The 23,139-nt window shown below is 37.3% G+C and overlaps 1 protein-coding gene across 1 annotated transcript in view; it reads right to left on the bottom strand.

Annotated features, from left to right (window-relative positions):
• Positions 1 to 23,139, bottom strand: part of MIPOL1 (mirror-image polydactyly 1) — a 203,851-nt gene that overhangs the window by 166,051 nt on the left and 14,661 nt on the right. The window contains exon 2 of the mRNA XM_068399133.1: positions 5,038 to 5,117. Coding sequence (XP_068255234.1) covers positions 5,038 to 5,056 — 19 coding nt within the window. The 5' untranslated portion in view covers positions 5,057 to 5,117. The remainder of the gene's footprint in view (positions 1 to 5,037; positions 5,118 to 23,139) is intronic.

Here is a 23,139-nt window from a genome sequence, read left to right as displayed (position 1 = left end):
CGTACTGTGAAGGGTCTAACAAAATCACATTCACAATACTTCCATAAGGCAGGCAGATACTGGATACTTAATTGTGCTTCTGATGAAGAGACTTTCTGCATGCAGCCTGGCCAGAAATGCGCTATATTTAGCCATTCAAAATGTACAAGGAAAGAAATGGGATGGAAAAAGGAGACATGAGAACTTATACACATGAAATGTGATTGTATTTACAGGAAAGAGCAGACAGTATTCGGTGATTTCTCAGTTACGATTAGCTCCTTTTTATCTTGTAAGTCATGGCACACTATTCTGTCTTTTTCCATGCAAGATGTTTTCTTCATCTTTCATACTTAGTGTTGCTCAACAGTTACCAGCCATTCTTCCTATGTTTGACTCATGCAAGATCATCCTCTCAACCTCGCTTCTGCTTCATAGACTGTGCAGAGAAACCTGCAACTACCCTTCCCAATTTGCAAGGGGAGTTCTGACAGCTAGCACACAGTGAGTTTGATTCTGAAAGCACAGCACACATGGAAGACACTAATCAATTGAGCTATGTGTGTGAAGAGGACCCTGCCTCTCTGCATATCATGTAGATTCTTCTGCATATACACCCATGCAATATCCAGGTCTTCTTTCTCTCCCAGGTAAACAGCACTCCTTATTGCTAAAAGAGGGAAGGAGAGGAAGAACAGGCTCACAGTATCTCCTGTTTAGGCATGTAAAAGAAGAAACAGACTTCAATATGACAAGTGTGGCTTATTCTGCCTCTACTACAGCTTTGGAAGAAGGGTTTCAGACTTACTTGAGAGTGTTTACAGCTGAAATGGGTGTATTCTGGAGAAAGAGGAAGCAGCATTTTCACAATTAGTTGCTTTTTGACCCAAGATGAAAAATCTTTACAACACCACATTACTCTCAAAGTTTGCTTTACCCCTTCATCTTTGTGTGTGTGTGCATGTGTGTTAGCATGTGTGTTAAAGCCACACAATAGTAATTCCAGATAAAAAGTCCTTGTAATTACTATTACAAAACCAAACCCACAAACAAGTATATTAAAATCATTAGACAACTAGAAAAACTTACTACTTCTAATAAGATAGTCTACAAATACATGGTGAGGAACAGGTACTTCATTTCTAGGAAGTCAGCAAAAAAGATAATTCATTTTACTTAATCTATGCATTTTACTGTACATTGCTCCAATTACCATGAACGCAAAAGGGACGGGTGACAACTAATGGAATTTCTAAATGGGAGTAAATAAATGCAAAAATATTGCTAGAGAGGTTTTATTTCCTGAATATCATTCACTACACAGCAAGAGAACTAAAAAATATTTTTGTAAGCAATACACTGGCATATACACATCATGACCATGACAATACAAGGAAAGCCATGGCCAGATTCTTAACAGTAAGCACCATGCATTCGTGGAAGACCAAAGAAAGCACAAACATAGAATGCAATTAAGACAACCGTCTATGGGCAAGCTTATCACATGCACATGTGTTTGAGGAACTACATATACATAACTTGTTCATTAGCTTTGCATATCTGTTTTCCTCTTCTATTTTTCCTGAAGGGAGCAAGACTGGAAAATAACAGCTCACCATCAGATAAAACACTTACTCTTCAAATTTCCCTGCACAAGCTGATTCTGCAGTTCTGTTCCAATCTACATCATCACATCTCTCCAAAGCTACTGTATCCTCTGAACTAGTTTCCAGACAAGCAATTTTAAAGCTTTTTTACAAGCCACACAAACATTATTTTGAAGGATAACAAGTTACAGTGAAAGTGTCTGTATGAATCGTAAATAACAGTTGACATAAAATTCTTACAGGTGAAATTGGTTCATTGACTTACATTTCAATATGTGCTTTAAGTAGTGGTTTAGAAACATATGTATTTATTTCTATGCTTTAGAAATATAATAACCACCTTTTAAGGAAGCAAACCACTTTGCCATTAAAAATAATCAATCTATTGCTTTGTTTTAGGAAATTCCAAATAATAATTATACCATTTTGGAATTGGCAAAATTATAATTTTGTTGTCAAAACAGACCAAACAGTCCATAATATTCTAAGATTTCACCTAATTTTTGCCCTGTCCTTAAAAATCATAGATGCTCAGAAATACAACACAAGCAAAAACATTACAAGAGTGAAAGACTATGTAATACAGAACAAGTATAGCTGCACCCATTCAAACACAGTACATGATATAAGTCAAATGAGACACAAATTTAACTCCAGTATTTGCACACTCACCAATTTCCTATCTTGTTAACTCTTTTGGAAAACTGACATATCGAGTCCTGAATATATAGGTAAGTATAAAAAGAACCCCATTTCAGGTTCCCACTTTTGTTTTCACAGTATTAATGTTTGTGCAGTTTTTGTCACGCATGTGAACCCTGCTAAAGGAACACCACCACCCAGGTGTGATGTGCTTCCCTCCCACCGTCACTACAATGCAAAGATATGCACCTATTTGCCAATATAGGTTTATTTTTATAATGGACCACCATCCTAGGCTTTCTAGCTTGTATCCCGAATATCTTTCATTTGAAAATTACGGAGTCTTCACTGGCCTGCTGCCAATGCTCCTGATGATACATTCTCTCAAGTATTCTTAGAAATGAAAAAAGTCACTATCCTCCTATTAAAAACTAGGTGCTGTGCAGATAAACAGTACATTTAAATTAGACAGAAACCCAGAATAATAAGCCTTGCACATAGACTGTTCTTTAACTCTTCCTAACATACCAGCACAGAGACAGACAAATGTCTTCAATCCACACAGGCATATTATATTCCAAACAACACAGAAAGTTAAAAAGAAAATATCAGCTATCAAACACTTCAGATATACTCTTCTTAAACACTACCTTTCTTTCAAGTATTTTATTTTATAACACCTATGAACAGGTTACATATTATCCCATATAACTGCCATAAACTTACCAGTTCTCTGTACCTAACATTTTTGCCGTCTTTTTAAAATTCTCGTTGCTTGACTGAATTTCAGTTGAATTTAATCTCAGACATGCTTTACCATCCTTTTTTTTTTGAGAAGTAATTTGATCTCCAACATTTCAGTATGTTATAAAAAATTTTTGAATAAATCATTATAAGGTTATTCTAAAAACAGCTTTTAAACTTCCAAGTTACAAGCAAGGAACAACTAGATACAGTACAGTACCAGCTGCAAAAAGGAAAGATACCACACATGACAAAGCAAGTGGAACACAAAATGGTACACACTTCAACATAGACGTTTAAACAGAAGATTAAAAGTTGATTTCATTTAGTAGTTCAGTGAGAAAATGCACCAGAATGCCTGCCAAGGGTACACACTGCAGATGATGTTGCTGTAATTTATCTATTGTCTTCATGACAAGAAAATGTAATTTTATTGTTAATACCCAAATAAAATTCTAGAAAAAAAAAAAATCCTTATCCAAACCAGTATGGTGAGATTTATCTATACTCCCTTTTTTTAACTTCCCTAGGACTAAGAGCATGAATAATTACGTGACTTATTAATGACAGATCTAAAAAAAGTGTAACAATTTTACTTTTGTCTATATAACAACTTCTATTGGAGTGTTAGGTTGGAAGAAACAGCTTTCTAAACAGCACAAAATATTAACTTAATGCATCTCGAAAAATAATACACATGAATCTCAGCAACTACTCAGTTTTTAAAGTATCTGTGAGCATCAGCAGAACACCATTTCTTGCAATTAGACAGAAAATATTTCACAGACAATCAGTTCATAGTATTCACTTGCCTACTTTGGAAAAGTTAACCTTTTGAACCATTCTTAGGGTATGCTGACCCCTAAAGGTCTAAAAATACTAAATGATTAAGCCATTACACATTTAAAGTATAAATTGTCAGAACACAATTCTCCACTAAGTTACTCCACCATGACTATTTTTGTTTTCAGAGTATATGGTTCAAAACCATTCTTAACTTCACTCAGTAATAGCTCAAAATTCCATGAATTAAAAGGGGTCTACAAGTAGTTTATTTTACAGAATAATATACAGACAGAAATTCCTTTACACATGTAAGAAATGCATCATCTCCCACACTGAGTATTTCTTCTTTCTTCTAAACAACAGACTCCTCAAGAGAAACTTGACATTTATTATCTTTTGAGAAAGAATACATAGTATAAAATTCAAAAAAAGGAAATATTCAAGATGCTATCAGGCTCTGATATAGGAGGCATCTTTGATGTCGACACACCTATTCCATTTTTTATTTTAACCTGCACATAGCCACTTACTGGAAAAAATCCACCCTTTTATGATGTGCTGAAGGTCTTCCCATGTCTTTCCCTTTCTTCAATCTACACATTATTATCTAGTCACAAGGCACTTCTGACAATTCTCTTCTGTAAAGTCAGTCGGTCATAACGCGCTCTCAAACTCAGTGCATTTTTTCTTTTTTAAAGTTTCTGCCGTGAAACACAGAAGAATGTATCCGAGAGCAAAATTTTGGTTATCCAAATACAAAAAGAACCTTCCATCCTGATGGAGATGAAAACTCCATGAACCACGGAAGTTCCAAGTTAACCAAGACCCCCTTTACCTCCAAGCCTACATTACTGCCTATATTCAGTTGAGGCAATAATGAGAAACTCGTTAATATTAGTAAATGGCTTAATCATACTGTAGCCAGGCATGAATAAGCCAAGAAAGTTACTTTAAGTTACTTTAATGTTGTTAACCCATTAAGAAAAAAAGGTTGGAAAGTATAATGTACAGACTAAGAATTTAAATAAGACTTCTCAAAGTTATACAAAAACATTTTCAATAACCCAGAAAATAAAAATAAAGCTGACGATTTACATTCCTGTAGCTGCACTCCTGTTACCTCAAATACTTTTAAGAGGCAGTATGTGGTTGTGGTGGTTTTTTTCTTTTCTTTTCTTCCAAAGTCAGTCATATATCGGCAAGAAGAAATACATTCCAGTCACTGCCTAGCACTGGTACAACACCTGAGGTTCCTTATTAATATCTTAAAAGTCCTTACCTTTTGACCAGTTCTCCATTTGTTCTTCTGAACTTGTTTGATCTGGCACTGAGTCCAGTTTTTGCTTGAAGATTTCAGAGCTAAAATACAGCAAATTCTACATAAATAAACTTGAAACAATATATTACAACACACCTATACTTTGCCTTCATTTGACAGAAAATTTACAAGACAAATTATTATTTAAGGTATTTATAACAGGACAATAAAGTCTGCGTACTTTAACAGTCAGTGCTCAATTATATTTCTTCGTAAAACATTTTTTCTTCAGACATTTAATTTTTGTTCAGCTTCTGTTGTGTATAATGCCTTTGTTGAAAAATTTATTAGCTTGTCGTCTTGTTCTAGAGTCTGGTCTTGGAAGTACATGCTTCTGAGCACAGCCCAAATCACACTGAGTGGTCCCGCTAGAGGCAATGAGACTTCTCACTTCGGTAATTATTACAGATGGTGGTATGCGCTTCACTTTACTACATTCTTTCTCCTGCTTTAATTTCCTGGATAAAATACAGGTAAAGTGGCCCATGACCGCTCCAACTCTGAATCTGCAAGTTTTTCTAAACAGCTAAATAATCCATCCTAATATTTGCATACATATTGCTTCAGACTATCAGTTAATTACACAGTTGCAGCATTTCATATAATCAAAGATGTTCAAGAAACAACCCTCAATACTCAAAAACAAGACCTAGAGTAAAATGTTATGTTTATCAGGTAACACTTTGAGTGTTAAAATATATGCTGTCTTACATGTTAAAAATTCAACTATATCCTAGATCTCAAGGAAATCTTAAATAAATTTGTAATCTTGCTAATATAATAAGCTTATGACAAATTTTATTACTTACTCAAGTGTTTTACAAAGGACAATTTTTCATCTTTAACTACGTAGTTGTGCTTATTTTGTATGTTTTTCCTGCTATATTTTTTCTACATTTATTAAAAAGATACAACATATGCCTTGAAGAGGCAGTGGCTGGATCATGAAAATACCCAGAGAGTTGTCATTGTGCTGAAAAATGTAAGAGTTCAAAAAAAAATTAAGTACACATTTTAAAATTCAAGCATATCATACCAATGAAAGGCAGATGCTTTCATTTTTATCTTTGAGATTACAAAAAAGTATAATAATTGTGCAAACACTTAAGATTCAACACTAACACTTACATTAAGCATTCAAGAAACACATACTTAGCTCGTATTTGTTGTTAACTACAAATGTGCATGACAAAAAAAAAGTGTATGAATGATTTGATGTGCTTAGGTCTTAACAAAAAATAACAACTTCACCTCATATCGCAGAACACTGAGCTCCTTACAAGAATCCCTCAAATGAAGCTGTACGCTTTTCAATTCTGTGCAACTGTGTTGATTTGGATTTGGCAATCTTTTCTTAAGTTCCTCATTTACTTTTGGATTAGCTGAAAATATAGAAGGTTATTAATATCAAGAAATAGGTTTCTGTCAATGAAGCCATTTCCCTACGTATTGCACAAAAAGGTTCATAATAATTTCAGTATTTTAATAAGATATTCATATAGCAAGACATGAAGAAAATACGGTATTTAATAACCTCTGGAGTATTTTAAAACATGTCTTAGGGCCTTAATGTGCCTAGTAATATACTATTTAAAACCATAATTTTATCCCTCCACAATATACAGTCATTCTTCCTCGCCATTTACCCAGCTAATGAATGCCAGCAATTAGTAAAATGTAATCCCATTGCACAATCATTTTAATGCTTTTAGCACTCAGAAAAGTAAACACCAAATTAATACTGCTCAAGCCATATCAGATCCTAGTTGGAAGCAAGCAATTATAGTTCAGCTCCTCAGGTGTAATTAAATGATTGGAATGATTTAGTTCCATAAATGCAAGTTAATTCATAAGCAAGCAACAAATATACTGGGAGTAATTACAAGAAACATTGACAGTCTAAGCAGGGCATGTGCCTTCATGTACCTGATGTAGGAAAATGCTGCCCTCTCCTGGAAATGATAGACTATGGCACAGGAATAATTGGAGACAGAAGTCAAGAGGCTCATTTTACAGACTTTGTCTTCCTAGGTGAAATATGTTCTGCTAATTAATAGGAATTTTCTGGTTTACACATACAGAAAATAAAAACGTTGTTGGTATCAGATTAAGGCAACCTATCGATCAAAGTCAAACAGAAAGACCTTTTGGGGCTCCCTAGGGTTTGCAGTATACTTTCCCTATTATTACAAATAAAAATGTTAGTACACAGAACAACAAAATATCCCATACATTAAGTATGTAAATCGGCTGTTCTGAACACAAACGCTGCAATAGGTATCTAACTTATGCACAACACTTACATATCATTCAAGATGTACCTTTACAGTAGGTACTTCAAACATAAGGTATTTTTAGAACCAAAACTTCCTGAACCATCGTTATTCAGACAGTGTTAAACTTTGCCACGTCAACAACAATCAGAAGCTGGACATGAAGGTTTTCCCAGGAGGAATCATCAGAAGAATAAATACAATTATTTTAAAGCTTTTCTTTACTTTCATTTGAAGACAATCTGTTAATAATCAATCTGTCTAACAATCAAAAGTAATTAAAGCTGGAGATTAAAATAAAGTATACTGGTAGACCGAGACAAAACTGAAAATACAAAATTAAACTGTAACACAAAATCTAGAGTTAATTTTAAATCTAGAGTTAATTTCCTTATTAATGCAGGTTAATAAGGAATGTTAATAAGTGAGTGTTAAGACTACTAGTCGAACATCATGCCAAGAAAAGCTGAAAAAAAATTGTCCTTATGTGTTGAATATAATATGCAATAGTCATGTAAAATTCACACTAAAGTATAAAACCACCTACAAATATGTATATAAATTAAGCAGTATGTTCCCACCAATGAAAGAAATACCAGATGTACCTATTTTACCCTCTACAGAAAAAACAAATGGTTCCCAGTGCTGTGTATAGCAGCGTGGGAGAAAATCATATGCTGTGGTCAGTATATGACTGTTTTCCACACAGAGAAAATGACTGTAAGAAAGCTCGATTCAAAAGCACCTGATCACTGTGAAAGCCTGAAATTGTTCTTTACCAATAGCCCTATGGCATAAAAATATTTCTTTGTTCCAGGTCTTGGTGTATTTCAAAACAAACCCAAGTTGTACACAAATACCTTTGCTGATACTTTACCTACTGTGGAAATGAAATAAATTATTTTAAGAAGTCATATTATTAAAAGTTTAAAATGTACAGCACATTTGCTTTGCCCTTTGATGTCACAGTCCTATTTTTCTATTCAAATCTTGTACACTGTAAGTTAATTGCTTTTGGAAACTACTTATTATTCATGTAAAAATTAATGTGCCGATGTGTTTAAATCCTTTTAAATGACCATTCATGCATCTTTCTTCTTTAAGTACCAATGAAATCTGTCAAAGATATCAGTGCAAGATGGTCTTAGAGAAAGTTCTAATAAAGATTTTTTCTGCTAACATAAGATTTTCGTTTTCGTCAACTTTACTTAAATTCCATTAATTTTTTAAGCTGCTTTTAATAAATTCACAAGTAAAAAATTTTAGGCTCCATAGTCTGTCATTTGTGTTCCAGCTGACTTTATGAATATTAATAACAGTGTTATCCTGATTAAATAGGCTTCATATAAAATCCCTGTGAATCCTATAGCTCAGACATCTCATTTTTCCAACTCTTTATGAATTTGGATTCAGACATTAAACTGGAAAAAACCTTAAAAAACAGATTCAATGGTACATTCATGTACCCTTAGGCAAAAAATTAAATGTTCTAATGATTCAAATAATTAAAATTGATAGGACCACATATTGAGATTTCAGGCTTTCTGTAAACATGCAACATATTTTAACTAATGAAAACGTCAACACTTCACAGAACAAAGGATTAAGAATCTATTGTAAAATAATAATAATGTCTGTCCTTATCCTTACCTTAAACAACAGATAATATGATCTGAACTTTTCATATATGGAGTGTTGATTTGCAGAAGTATTTCCCAAAGAAAAAGAAATTAGTGGATACTTAATTACATAAGCATACACATGAAATATATGAACATCCAAGTTTAGGATGGGTGCCCAACAAAAAACAGCATTAACTTTTAATTGGTTTATACTTCAGCAAAAACTACCTTTTTCTAAAGAACGTCAAATTGAAGCATACAGGAAATTTTAACGTTATCCTACGAGACTCATGCAGTCATAGTTTCAAACTGTCAACTTCTTTCCATGCTTCTATGTTTGAATTATTTACATCTATGATAGATAAAAATAGAAAACTAAGCTCACTGCACTGCCTTCACTTTTTTTTTTTTTAATATATATAGCGCTAATTAAAATTACTACTTCCTCACTCATTCAGGGATATATTCTACAAAGATGGCCATCAGGATATTTTGCCTTCCAGTACCTTGAAATATGAATGAGTTTCAGGATTAAAAAAACCTAAACAAAACAATAGCTTCTTCAAAAGGATGGCATCCCAGTCCCAGTTCTAATTACTCATCAACACAAACACTTAATAGGAATTAAACAAAAACAAGAGGTATATAAAAAAACCCACACATCTACAAGGTAGGAAGCATAAAGTCCTTTACTTGTGCAGTACTGAATAGCTTTTATTACAGCTGTGGTGGTATTTCCCCTTTCAGAGGAAAAAACCTCCGGAGTGTCTGCAGAATACATATTATACAAGGGAGCACCCCACAATATCACCAACTTTCGACCATCTGAACAGCGACATTGACCCAAGGTATTTAGATTAGTGACAGTCTGCTGTAGCTGCCAACGCTTTCCCTCCCTGGGCAGGAGAGCAGGAAGTCCATCTTCTAAGCTGGAGTTCAGTTACTGACTCCCCCTCCCCGGGAACTGAAAGGCTGTTGAGACCCTTCCATTTGCAGCCCCCATGACTACAAATCCCCATTCCTTGGTCTTGCCTTGACAGATTTTGAAGACAACTACTGAATCATGGCCTTAGCTGCCACAACAGGAAGCAAACGCTTGCTGGTGTCGACCAAATTCACCTCTTCTTCACAAAAAGTGCTCAGGTCTTGGGAGGGTTTTTCCACAAGGAGGGCTACCCCGCCTGCCCTGACCAGTTCCTACCACCCTTTGGAATGGCACTGAGCGAGTCTTTGTCCCTCTTAATGACGCAGTTGACAGTTGTCATTGACAGTGCAGGGATGGATCTATGTAAGGGAGGGAGCACCATATACTTTATGGATAGGGAAATAAAGAACAAATTTTAGTATTATTTTCATAAGATTAATTAGATTACCAGGATCACCTAAAATATCCTGAAACGTTTTGCCTCAGGGCAAGCTAAACTAAAAAATTTAATTTAGGAGGATATACTACATAAAAACCAGTTACCTTCTAGAAGCATTTCCCTAGGGAACAGACAGTTTTCTTAGCCCAGGTGGATGCCAAGTTTTGATGCAACGATACACTCATCCACAGAAGAGTCACATTTCCTCTCTACCTTAAGAAACTTTATGGCAAATCAGAAATCTAAGACAGCACAAAATAAGTTAAAAGCAGCTTTGGGCAGTTATAAAAATCCTAGTCAAAGAATAACTGAAAGGGCCACTTATTTTATTGTATTCTATTACTTTTATATGCTTTTAAATACAAGTAGTTAATGCAAAATATTCTGTTTCTTTTTAAAAGAATATAAAACATAGGCAAGTGGATTAACCCCATAAGTGGATGAATGCAGCATGACTAGTACTTCAAATTTACAGCTCCAGCACTGCTACAAAGACTTCAAGGTTTTGGTTTATAGAAGTAACTGCGTTATCTGGAAGCTTGACAAAACCATCTTCCCAGAGGGCAGAGTCATTTAATAATCCCCAGCTTTTCTTCCCTACTGATTCTTGGCCCAAAAGGAGATGAGACTTTTGCAGTTGGTTCCAACTAACCTGCGTAAATCAGAAAAGACACAGAGAACCAGGGCTCGGGTATTTTTACTCTGTTGCTGCAGCAACTTCTTCACATTCTCATTAATGAATTTGCATCTGATGCCTTTAACAATGGCATACACTAAATGAAAGAGCACTCATTCTCTATGTCATGCTTTTGACAAAGGCAAGAGAGAAGGCATAAAAATGCAGTTTCAACTGGTTTGCAATAGGTTTTACCCATTCCTGAACTAAATTTAATTGCATAAAGAACATATACTTTTCTCTTTATTTTTTCTCCCTAATTTCAGCTATTAGTTCAGTGTCTTCAAGGCTCAATTTTCTCTTTACGCACACCAGGAAGTGTTTTATGTGCATATTAGATGACCAACAGCCCCATGTCTCTTCTCCCCTCTGCTATATTCTCTCCGCCCCCCCCATTAACAACCAAAATAACAATCTTCATTTGTATTTTATTTATTAAACAATCTTCAGCCTGCTCTGTTCTCTTCTTTCCCAGTTTTCAGCTGTCCTTTGTCCCCCATTTATTTTCTTTTTCCTTAGTTTTGTCTTCTCTTTGACAATACACGTCTTTTCCTTCTCCTTCTGCCCGTCACCTCTTTGAAATATATAGAAAACTGCAGAGGATTTCGTCAAAAACGATGTTGTCTTTTTTTCCCAGCTTTTCTCATCTTGGTGTGCTTTCTATGAAGCAACTTTCTTCTGTGACACGTCCATTAACATTATTTTCACTCTAATAATGAAACTATGATATGCTTTGGTCAAGCGTGGAACGCACCACACAAGTGTGGAGCCAATTCATTTAGCCATCCTTCAGTTTTATTGTAAACGCCTCACTGGTCTTATAACTCAATTATTATATATAACCTGGGCAGCCAGATCTCAATTTCTAAACAGTTTACAATCAGATTGTGATTTCCATAGCCTTTAAGGATAAGTATAAATATGTATATTTTAAACTAGGTGTTGTCTTATCTGAAGCCAAAAGAATATTTAATAGACTATTTTAGTAGAATCAGCTCTACATGGCTGTGAGGGCTACCTACATATTACACTCTGTTGACAGGATCATAGCCAACAGACAAAGGGAAATGATTAATCCCCTCTATTTGGCACTTGTGAGACCACATCTGAAGTGCTATATTCAGTCTGACCCTCTCATGGATATCCTGAAGCAAGCCCAGCAGAGAGCCATCAAGGTTATTAGGGGTCTCCTGCACATGACTCTGAGGAATCTGAAAGAGTTGAGTTAGTTGGTTTTAAGGAGAGAAGGCTAAAGGGGGATTTCACTGGGTTTTAGCTGCCTTGTGAGGAAATACAGAGAAGTCAGAGACAGATTCTTCTCTTGGAGATAAGTTGTAACACAGAAAACCCTGAGAGTTAGGGGTAAGAGATTTTTCACAGTGAGGAAGGTCACTGGAACAAGTTGCTTAGAGAGGTTACAGAATCTCCAATTGCTGGAGATGTGCAAAACTCATCTGGATGTAGCAACCTGATCTAACTTTGGAGATGGCCCCGTTCTGAGCAAAGGTGTGAACTGGATGATATTCACAGGTCACTTCCTGAGTGCCTATTTTATTATTCTAAGGATTGCAATAAAACAAAACCACCAGAACTAACATTCCTATAATACACCAAATTCTGGGTTGCTTTCTGCTTTATAGGATAGGACAGTAGCACAGGGGAAAAAAACACAAAAAACAAAAAACAAAAACCAAAACAAATGCCACTGAGGCACAACCAAAGATGACCCATGTGGCAGACCGGCAGAATGCCAACAGGGAGGAAACGGTTTTGAGCACTACTCCTCTCGAGCACCCCATTTTTTCCAGTTTGCTACATGACTGGCTGATGTGGCATTAGGCCAGATGTCGAATGCTGGTTTGCACACCATCCTTCAGTAAACCAAAACTGGACCAGTGATACAGGTATTTCACGTGCCTTTCTGAAAGCATTTGCCTCAAGCGCCACAAGATCTGTCTCCCTCCCAAACTTATGAAAAATCCCTGTGACTAAAGAGCTCCAGAGCTAACTATGGAAATGATTCAAGAAACATTTGAGTCTACAGTGCTTATGTTTGTAAAATTCATTGTATAGTATAATCATTACCTTGACATTCCCAAATCCCCAAATCATAATTTCTTTTATTACAGAAATAAGTTGCTAGCCTAGATTTTACCATAAAAGCAAAAATAAAGTCACAAAACATTATATGCCCATAAAAATGAGAAGTGGTAACAGTGTCAGATTCATAAACCACTAGTATAAGTAATAGCATTAAGCAGAAATTATATTTGTCCTGCCAAAAGCATTCCAGTTACATTGTTCAGCTGCCTTCACAGAAAGAAGGAAGAACAAATAGGGACTTAGCGAAGAAAAGGAGGCAACAAACCACATCGAAGCAGAGAAACTCAGTTTATCCAGCCAACTCACATTTCTCAAAGTACCTTCAAATAGCGCCATTTCTCCTGACAGCAAACGCACTAAAATTAAAAAGCATAAAGGCTACAAACAGTGTGGATGTTGGAGCCCGACCAAGAACTATCACGAGCACTGAACATGCAGAGGCCTGTCAGAAACGTGCCAACCTTTCAAGACCCAGTCCCGTGCATGGGGACTGAGAGGGGCCCGTCAGTCTCTCGCAGGGAAATACAGCCACACTGGTTACGTATCTGTCAGACTGTTTTGAACAGCATGAAAACACAAATGCACCTCCACAGCTGTCTCAAACCAACATATCCAGTGCACTGGTTCTACCTCAAACTATTAATCCACTCAAATTCAACAGTGTACACTTCAGCTGGTGAAAAGAATCACGTCACCTGAAATTTCACAAGCTAAAGCAAAGAAATAAAACACTGACTCCAGATCAGCCAGATTTGTTCTTTATAAGAGAATTAGCTAAGCTGTCATTTTCTTAGATGACTATCTGAAGAGAAAGCTATCCTTTAACTAAAAGCATAATTGCTCCCTAAACTATGCTTGCACAGCAGTAAGCATTGGAACATGTTGCTCAGGTGTTAACACAGATATACATTTCGATTCAATAAACATACAGTCTCTCCCCAACTTCCAATTTTTTAAAAAATCTATCAACTAGATCCAGTACATAGTGCCTTCATTGACTATGAGTAGTAACTTCATCCTTGTAAGTGAGAAGTGGAGGGAATTACAGAGGAATGGCACGCTTCAGGACATGTGTCCAAAGAAAAGCAACAAAGCTGGTGAAGGGTCTAAAGAACAAGTCCTGTGAAGAGCGGCTGAGGGAACTGGGGTTGTTTATTCTGGAGAAAAGGAGGCTGAGGGGAGACCTTATCACTCTCCACAACTACCTGAAAGGAGGTTGTAGCGAGGTGGGCGTCAGTCTCTTCTCCCAAGAAACAAGCGATTGGACAAGAGGAAATGGCCTCAAGTTGCACTAGGGGAGGTTTAGACTGGGTATCAGAAAAAATTTTTTCACCGAAAGGGTCACCAAACACTGGAACAGGCTGCCCAGGGAAGTGGCGGAGTCACCATCACTGGAGGTATTTAACAGACATGTAGATGTGGCACTTAGGGACATGGTTAAGTGGTGGACTTGGCAGTGTTAGGTTAATGGTTGGACTCAATGACCTTAAAGGTCTTTTCCAACCTAAACAATTCTATGATTCTATGTTTGTTACATTCTAACAACATTTCAGAGCGTTTTCAGCACCTATGCATTGGCTGTGTACTTTACAACATGCTTCACATGTATGATACATAACACGCCCTATCATGTGCTGTTGCTTATTTAGGTATGATTAGCAGGCTAGTGTTTTTAGAAACTTAATCCAGATGCTTTCCTGAAGTTTATTGCAATATCAAAGGAACTTGAAGGCCAGTAGAATTTAAAATGTCAAGCTACACATCCAGAAATGGTCTTGAACCATCAGAGAAGAATCAAATATTCTGAGGTGGGCCAGAACTCAATGAGAACCAGAGATGAATCAGTGAAATTAAGTTTGTTGAGAATGTCTAGAATTTAAATGGAAGCTAAAAATCAAAGAGGCTAAACCTGCAAACATTTGGCACCATGGAGTTATTTCACTGCTTATTGTTCTTGCACCAACAAAGGAAGATAGATATAAAATTAAAGGGGAGTTGCCATTGACTTCAAATCAGTGCCAGGCAGCTGGGAAGAGAAACTACAAACAACAAAAAAAAAAGGAAAAAAGAGGCATTAGCTAAAGTTAAAGAAGTTTAGATCATCAGTCACATTATCACAGAATCACAGAATGTTAGGGATTGGAAGGGACCTCGAAAGATCATCTAGTCCAATCCCCCTGCCAGAGCAGGATTACCTAGATCATATCACACAGGAACGCGTCCAGGCGGGTTTTGAATGTCTCCAGAGAAGGAGACTCCACAACCTCTCTGGGCAGCCTGTTCCAGTGTTTGGTCACCCTCACCGTAAAGAAGTTTTTCCTCATATTTAAGTGGAACCTCCTGTGTTCCAGCTTGCACCCATTGCCCCTTGTCCTGTCAAGGGATGTCACTGAGAAGAGCCTGGCTCCATCCTCATGACACTTGCCCTTTACATATTTAGAAACATTAATGAGGTCACCCCTCAGTCTCCTCTTCTCCAAGCTAAAGAGACCCAGCTCCCTCAGCCTCTCCTCATAAGGGAGGTGTTCCACTCCCTTAATCATCTTCGTGGCTCTGCGCTGGACTCTCTCTAGCAGTTCCCTGTCCTTCTTGAACTGAGGGGCCCAGAACTGGACACAATACTCCAGATGCGGTCTCACCAGGGCAGAGTAGAGGGGGAGGAGAACCTCTCTCGACCTGCTGACCACACCCCTTCTAATACACCCCAGGATGCCATTGGCCTTCTTGGCCACAAGGGCACATTGCTGGCTCATGGTCATCCTGCTGTCCACTAGGACCCCCAGGTCCCTTTCCCCTACACTGGTCTCCAACAGCTCTGTCCCCAACTTGTACTCATACATGGGGTTGTTCTTGCCCAGATGCAGGACTCTACACTTGCCCTTGTTATATTTCATTAAATTACTCCCCGCCCAACTCTCCAGCCTGTCCAGGTCTCTCTGAACGGCTGCGCAGCCTTCCGCTGTGTCAGCCATTCCTCCCAGTTTTGTGTCATCAGCGAACTTACTGACAGCGCACTCTAATCCCTCATCCAAGTCATTAATGAATATATTGAATAGTGCTGGTCCCAATACCGACCCTTGAGGGACTCCGCTAGACACAGGCCTCCAACTGGACTCTGTCCCATTGACCACCACTCTCTGGCTTCTTTCCTTCAGCCAGTTCACAATCCACCTCACTACCCGATCATCCAGACCACACTTCCTCAGTTTAGCTGCGAGGATGCTGTGGGAGACCGTGTCAAACGCTTTACTGAAATCGAGATAGACCACATCCACAGCTTTACCATCTTCTATCCACCGGGTAACATCCTCATAAAAGGCTATCAAGTTGCTTGAGCATGACTTCTCCTTGGTGAAGCCATGTTGACTGCCCCTAATGATCCCCCTATCCTTGATGTGCCTAGAGACAGCACCAAGGACAAGTTGTTCCATTACCTTTCCAGGGATGGAGGTGAGGCTGACCGGTCTCTAGTTACCCGGGTCCTCCTTCTTGCCCTTTTTGAAGACTGGAGTGACATTCGCTTTCCTCCAGTCCTCAGGCACCTCTCCCGTTGCCCACGACTTAGCAAAGATGATGGAGAGTGGCTTAGCAATGACTTCCGCCAGCTCCCTCAGCACCCGCGGGTGCATCCCATCAGGGCCCATGGATTTATGGACGTCCAGATTGCTTAATTGGTCCCTGACCCAGCCCTCATCAACCAAGACAGATTCCTCCTCTATCCTGACTTCTTCTGGGGCCTCAGGGGTCCGGGGCTCCTCAGGACAGCCTCTAGCAGTATAGACAGAGGCAAAGAAGGGATTCAGTAACTCCGCCTTCTTTTTATCCTCTGTCTCCAGGGCACCCACCTCATTCATCAGTGGGCCTACATTGCCTCTAGTATTGGCTTTACCTGCAATGTATTTGAAGAAGCCCTTTCTGTTGTCCTTGACCTCTCTTGCAAGGTTTAATTCCAAGGAGGCCTTAGCTTTCCTAGTTGCCTCCCTACATGCTCTGACAACAGACTTATATTCCTCCCAAGTGGTCAGCCCCTCCTTCCATGATCTGTACGCCCTCTTCTTCCACTTGAGTTTGCCCAGCACTTCCCTGTTTAACCATGCAGGCATTATCACAGGCATTTCTGACAGTGGATCAATCTCCTTGCCAAATTCTAAGAAAGCAATGCAAAACACGACCACATACCAGCTTCCCAATCAAACTGCTGCAATATTTTTGTTTACATTAGGGAAAACAATATCTTTCTCCTTTAACCCTATTTTGGCAAATATCCAAAACCTTCTCTCAGCTGAAACTTACCAAAAAAAAGTTATCTTCACCCAGAGTAGGAAGGAATTGCCTACTGTGAAAAAAAAATCTCCATCTAAAATGTTAAAGTTACAAACAATGGAAAACTTAAAGAAAAAAGGTCTTCCAAAGAGAGGTGCAGAACAACTTTAAGCACAGGTAGAACTGTAAGATGGCCCATAATGAAAGCTCTGTCATTTCTGTTCTTGTTCAACCAATGAAATAGTCCAGCTTTTTTTTTTTTTTTAATATGCATTTGAATAAATAGATCATTCTTGTTCCTCAATCTTGTCAGCATTTATAATGATATACAGCACAGGGAATAAAGAAGTTGGACAGACTTAGTTTTTAAAAAAACATTTCTTTACCAGGTTTTGAAGAAAGGTCATTTAGTAAGCACATTATTCAGCCAAAAATATGAAAGTGATTTACAGTGAAGAAGTCTTAAAGAATTCCTCTGAGAACATAAATTACAAAGAGGTTCATATAAGTTCAGGGTTACACAACTGATAGAAAATTCCTTATTAGGGGTTCTGAGCCTTAAAATTAGATTCTTTCCACACAGACAAATGGAAAAAAAAAGAATCCCAAAAAAACTGAAGACCTGGGATTATCTAGGCAGTTTCAGCAAGATTATTCTCTTCAGTTTTTTGTAAAGAGAAACAGATGCATGTTATTTCTTTCTTGCAACCTCATCACAAATTCAAATACCTTGCATTCATTATTCCTTGATTCATCAAACTACATTAATGTTTTCATTGCCAAAACACTTGACACCAGAGGTGAAAAGAAGGTATGTGATGTTGCAGAGAGCTGAGACAGCAGCTGAATCTCGGCCCCACACCAGTTATTCCTGGGCAGAGCAAAGGAGCTCTAAATTCACTTACTAGACGAAGGAAGAAAAATCCTTCCTTAGCACTTCCAAAACCCAGGCTTATTTTGATGACTACTTTCTCTTGCACATAATCGTGCTGAACCGTTCGAGGTTTGCGTCAGATGTTCTGGGTATTACAATTTGCACCGCTTGGTATCACTAAAAGATAAAAATTTTAAAAATTAAGACTTTATAGCTACAGAAATATATACAAAACAGAAGATTAAAAAAAGGAAAATCTGGCCAACGGTCCAAATACTCAGAACATCTCTGAAGACATTCTCAGACATTGTGAAGCTGCAAGACTTGTAGACTCCAGAGTTTTACCTCCCCTTTTGTGTTGAAGGAGCACCTGACAAAGTTAGGTATGTGCACCAGGATGGCTTCTGTGCCTTATCATAGCACTGGAAAAGCTCCTAAATAGCTTCCTATTTCACAGTCAAACTGGAAGGAAAGAAAGGAGAAAGTCTTCTGGAATATTTCTCAAAACACGTTATGAATGAAGGCAACTTTGTTTTAACGTTGTGCTTTCATGACTCCTTGCTGTCAAAGGCAAATCTTAACAAGTTCAGACTTTAATGTAAAAAAAAGGCATAATTTTTCTAATAAAGTTATGCCACTTTGACATTGCTTTCAAAGTGGTCTCCAATATTCTTTTAATTTCTTCAAGACTTTAAAGCCACAACATATAATCAATTATATTTCTGTTTGTAAAAACTTACGCCAGTAAGTCACAGCCCTCTTGTGTTTTTTTCTTATCTAAAGGAAGTATTTCACTGCACTCAGTTCTTCAGCTGGATTGTGTATCTGCTGAGCAGACTGGTTTGGGAAAAGAGGTATGATGGAAAGGTTGCAGTTTTTGGCATAACTTAGCTTATTACAATATGTAATCCTGTCTGAAAAGGGTTAAGTGAGTTTAATTTACTCATCACACTGAACTTCACTGAGGTGTAAGATTATTTTTATTGAAGATACCCACTTTAAAAATGCTAAACCTAAGGAAAAGGTAGTTTAGTACTTAAGTTTTCCACAGTGCTTTCAGGACACATTGAAAAAACACCTACTCTCAGACATCCATTAATAGACACCTCCCTAAAAACCTGTTTCTCAAGACATTTGAGAAGAGAGACCCTACAACTAGTAAACTCATGCTCTGATCAGATTTTTTTTTTTAATCAGATGAGATACAGTTTTGTTTCAAAATATTTTGGGTAACATTAAATAATTTTTATGAACTTCTTTATTACTGCGGTTTAACACTAGTCTGAATGAGTTTCTATAGCAACCAGAACAAAATTTTGCTTTTATTTAGAGTGTCACATTCCTGTATTAGTAAACAGTGACACTTTTACATAGAATTGTATTACATAGGATTACAGAAAAAAAAAAAAAAAAAAAAAAAAAGTCCCTCACTGGGCTGTTTGTATTACATGTGGGATTTTTAAGAGCTGCAGATGTATAGACAATTCTTAATTTCCCTGATCTCTCTAATGGACTGAATGGCTATATTACTGGAAAGAAATGTAATATGTAATATTAAATGGGTTCTCAATAAATATCTGGTTTAATTTTTTTGTTTTGGTAACTTTTAAGATAAATTTTTAAGCGTCTATTATACCAAGTAGAAAACAAGCTACTGGGCAGGTACAACTGGATGGGAACCTCAGTATGATAGCAGCATATGCTATTTTTAGTAAGTTTTCTCTCATAAGTGCAAGACAATGAATGTTTGCCAAAAGAATTTTACATGCAGGAGGGTTTTTGAAATATGAAAGATACTTTTAAACTATGAAGAGAATTATAATTTTTGCCTAATATTTAGTAACCTTCAGATACTGTAATTCCACTTCAGATCCTGGAAAAACATTCTGGAGACAAATATTAGTCTACCACTGGATAGTGAAGAGGAGGAACAAAATTACATTTCAAGGGGAAACTGTTTTAATTAGAGTTACCTTGTACACCTGCACAGCAGTCACCTTCAGTACAGTGTGAGAAAAAGTGTTACACCCCACAACTGTGTTTATTCTTGCTGCCATCAAATTCTGAATCCTAAAGCAAGAAGCTGAAGTTTTCTCCCAGGCATATTTATAACACCTTACATTTATGCTACTGTAGTGCAGAAAACTAACTTAAACACCCTTAACTGGTTGATTATACATTCCAGGATAACAGAGTCTCTTGATACATCCATCGCACCCTAATCCGTAACATCTATGACAAAGGACTCCTTTGTGGGTGTTCCATTCTTTTATACTGTCAAGAGTACCATGAACAAACTTGTGGACCGGGTCCTCTAGCGCCCTTTCACGGTTGTATTGCATCAGAAACGGCCTCATTATGATCCTGAAAGAAGTCTCATTGTATCAAAAATTGGAAGGTGAGTTTGCTCTCACAGGGGGCTGCATTTCCATATCTGTCCTTCTGCAGTCGAATCTATCTTTGACATTTGGAAAGAAAGCCTGATCACACGAGAGGCAGACCTCAGCGATCTGATCACCAGCCCAGCAAAGGAAAGCTGCTGAGCTACGGCCTGTGCAGAAGCTTACCAAGCACTATACTAGAACTTCATACTTCTTAAACCATTTGGTATGCAAACCCCTTTACCTTGAAGCCTACCTGACAAACCAAAGATCAGATCCCGATCCCACTCTACAGTGGCCCTTCCTTTACTGAAGCAGAAAAAGTTACAAGCTTACAAACAAACTACAACTTCTGAAGAAAACAAAAGACCATTTGTAATCCAAGCACTTACCTAGAAGAGCTGTTCAGTGACACCAGATCAGCACCCTAGGGCTGTTGAGTCACTACTCATTGCCACTGCTCTCTGACGTGATCTAACTTGGGTAACAGTGGCAAATTACTGACCTCAGTGACACTGGAATTTTGACAGAAGCCCAGAAAACCTGGAGTCTGTAACAAGCAACAGATGTAGAACTCACAGTTTCTGATTAATAAGGCAGCTGACCAAGACATTTTGGAAGCCAACACTTCTGAAAAATGTCCAGCTTGACATAACACCTATCAGGTCTAGTAACATTTTTTGTGAAGTGGATGCTATGCCAAGAAGTCTATTTCTTATTGCCCTAGGACTCAAATCTCCAATACACTACACATGGAAAAACCTGTCACTGAATGTTACAGCTTATTTATTAAATATTTGTGGTAAGATGAGTGGCAGTCATTTCAGTTAGCTACCTACATGTTTCAAATTTCGGCTTGCAATTTGGTTACTAAAGAAGGTTGTCTCCTTCTTTAGTTCAGACTGACATAGACAGTCAGCTGAGGTACATGAGACTGAGCCACCTGCCTACAGGATAAAATCATCAACAGCATATGTTCTCTGCGAGGGCCTAGAATCCATTTTATTGTCCTGCCAAATCTGAAAAATAGTTACATTTCCTTCTCTTCAAGACATACCAGAGATACGATTCGGGATAAAATAAGCCTTCCTGACAGAAGATACTCCTGACAGGAAGCAATTTATTACAGAATGTATTCTTCAATCATGGGCTCCATCATCTACATAGCATCCCATCAACCACATCTCCAGCACACGTGAGGCCATTTGAACAGCACCAATCTAATTTCTCAGTGTTATTGCAGCAACAGTTCCATTCTCACCCGCAGACCTCAAGCAAGTTTTGCATTAATCTCTTCTTAACAAAGTCATATTAATTTGGCTACAGGTAATATATGGGTGGATGCTGAGAGCATTAATACCTATTCACTCCTTTGAAAACCAAAAATACTCAGCTCTAACATTATAATGCAAATAAAGAATGTATAGTAGGAAAGATGGTGCTCATTGGTTTCATTTTATTCACTTGGTATTTTCCACAGTAGCAATTGTGTTTTGCAAGTGAAGGGGTTTCCATTTACTGACCTTGGCATTCATCAGGACCATACTGTGATTTATACTGAGAATTCCAAGCCTTTATCTGATCTTATAAATAAATGTAAAATACATAAAACAATTATCCTAGTGTAAAATTGAATTTTATCTCTCTGTAACCAGCTTTTGTCTATGCTATATATTTCTATGTTTGAATATGATTCAAAATTAATAATAGATATAATTTATTTTCTGACTTTTCATTATCTTGACATTTTAACAATCTTTTTTTTTATATACTCAAGCTTTAATTTTATCTAGGGCTTCAACCCCACAGTTCCCTTTTAGACACATACAATGCATCTTTCGGAATATCTGTTCAAGGAATAAGCCTGCTAAAAGAACATACCGGCCATTTAGCAGACCAAAAAACAGTATAAAGAAATAACAGGATTTTATAACAAAGAAAAACACCAGGTTAGGAGAGAAAATGTAGCACTGCATGCTAATGACAGAAAAACACATATTAGAAGAAATCACAAGTTACACTGAAGAGTTAGAAGTAGAAAGTAGAGTTCTCAAGTTGGTGGTTCTGGAAAATTATTGACACACAGCTTAGATTTTTTAAATTTTTTTTTTTTAATAGCTGAAAAAGATGACCAAGGAAGAAGTCTTTTTCCTATTAGAAGGAAGTTACAATTTTATATTGAATGTCATAGCATTAGCAGTTTAATATAGATATTAGCCTAACTTGGACATGAGCCTTTTGGTGGTTCATGAAATATCACTCTACCAAGCAATTTTTGGGGCTTAAATATAAATTATACAAATGCACCAGCCTAATAGGTTACTTTCTTTTCTTAGCACAATTAATTAACATCACTTCAACTAACCATCCCCAATGTTTTACTACCTCAGACATACATATGTCAACTTCAAAGAAAGTCAAGTTCTCATTACCGCACAGGCTCAAGTACGCTTTGTATGCAAGTGCTATGGTCTACACAGAAACTTTCTTTTAAGGAAAACAAAAGG

The sequence above is a fragment of the Nyctibius grandis genome, chromosome 4 (assembly GCF_013368605.1).
Source record: "Nyctibius grandis isolate bNycGra1 chromosome 4, bNycGra1.pri, whole genome shotgun sequence".
In the NCBI taxonomy this organism is placed as follows: domain Eukaryota; kingdom Metazoa; phylum Chordata; class Aves; order Nyctibiiformes; family Nyctibiidae; genus Nyctibius; species Nyctibius grandis.
The sequence above is the reverse complement of the archived record's forward strand: the minus strand, read 5'-3'. Positions and strand labels throughout refer to the sequence as shown.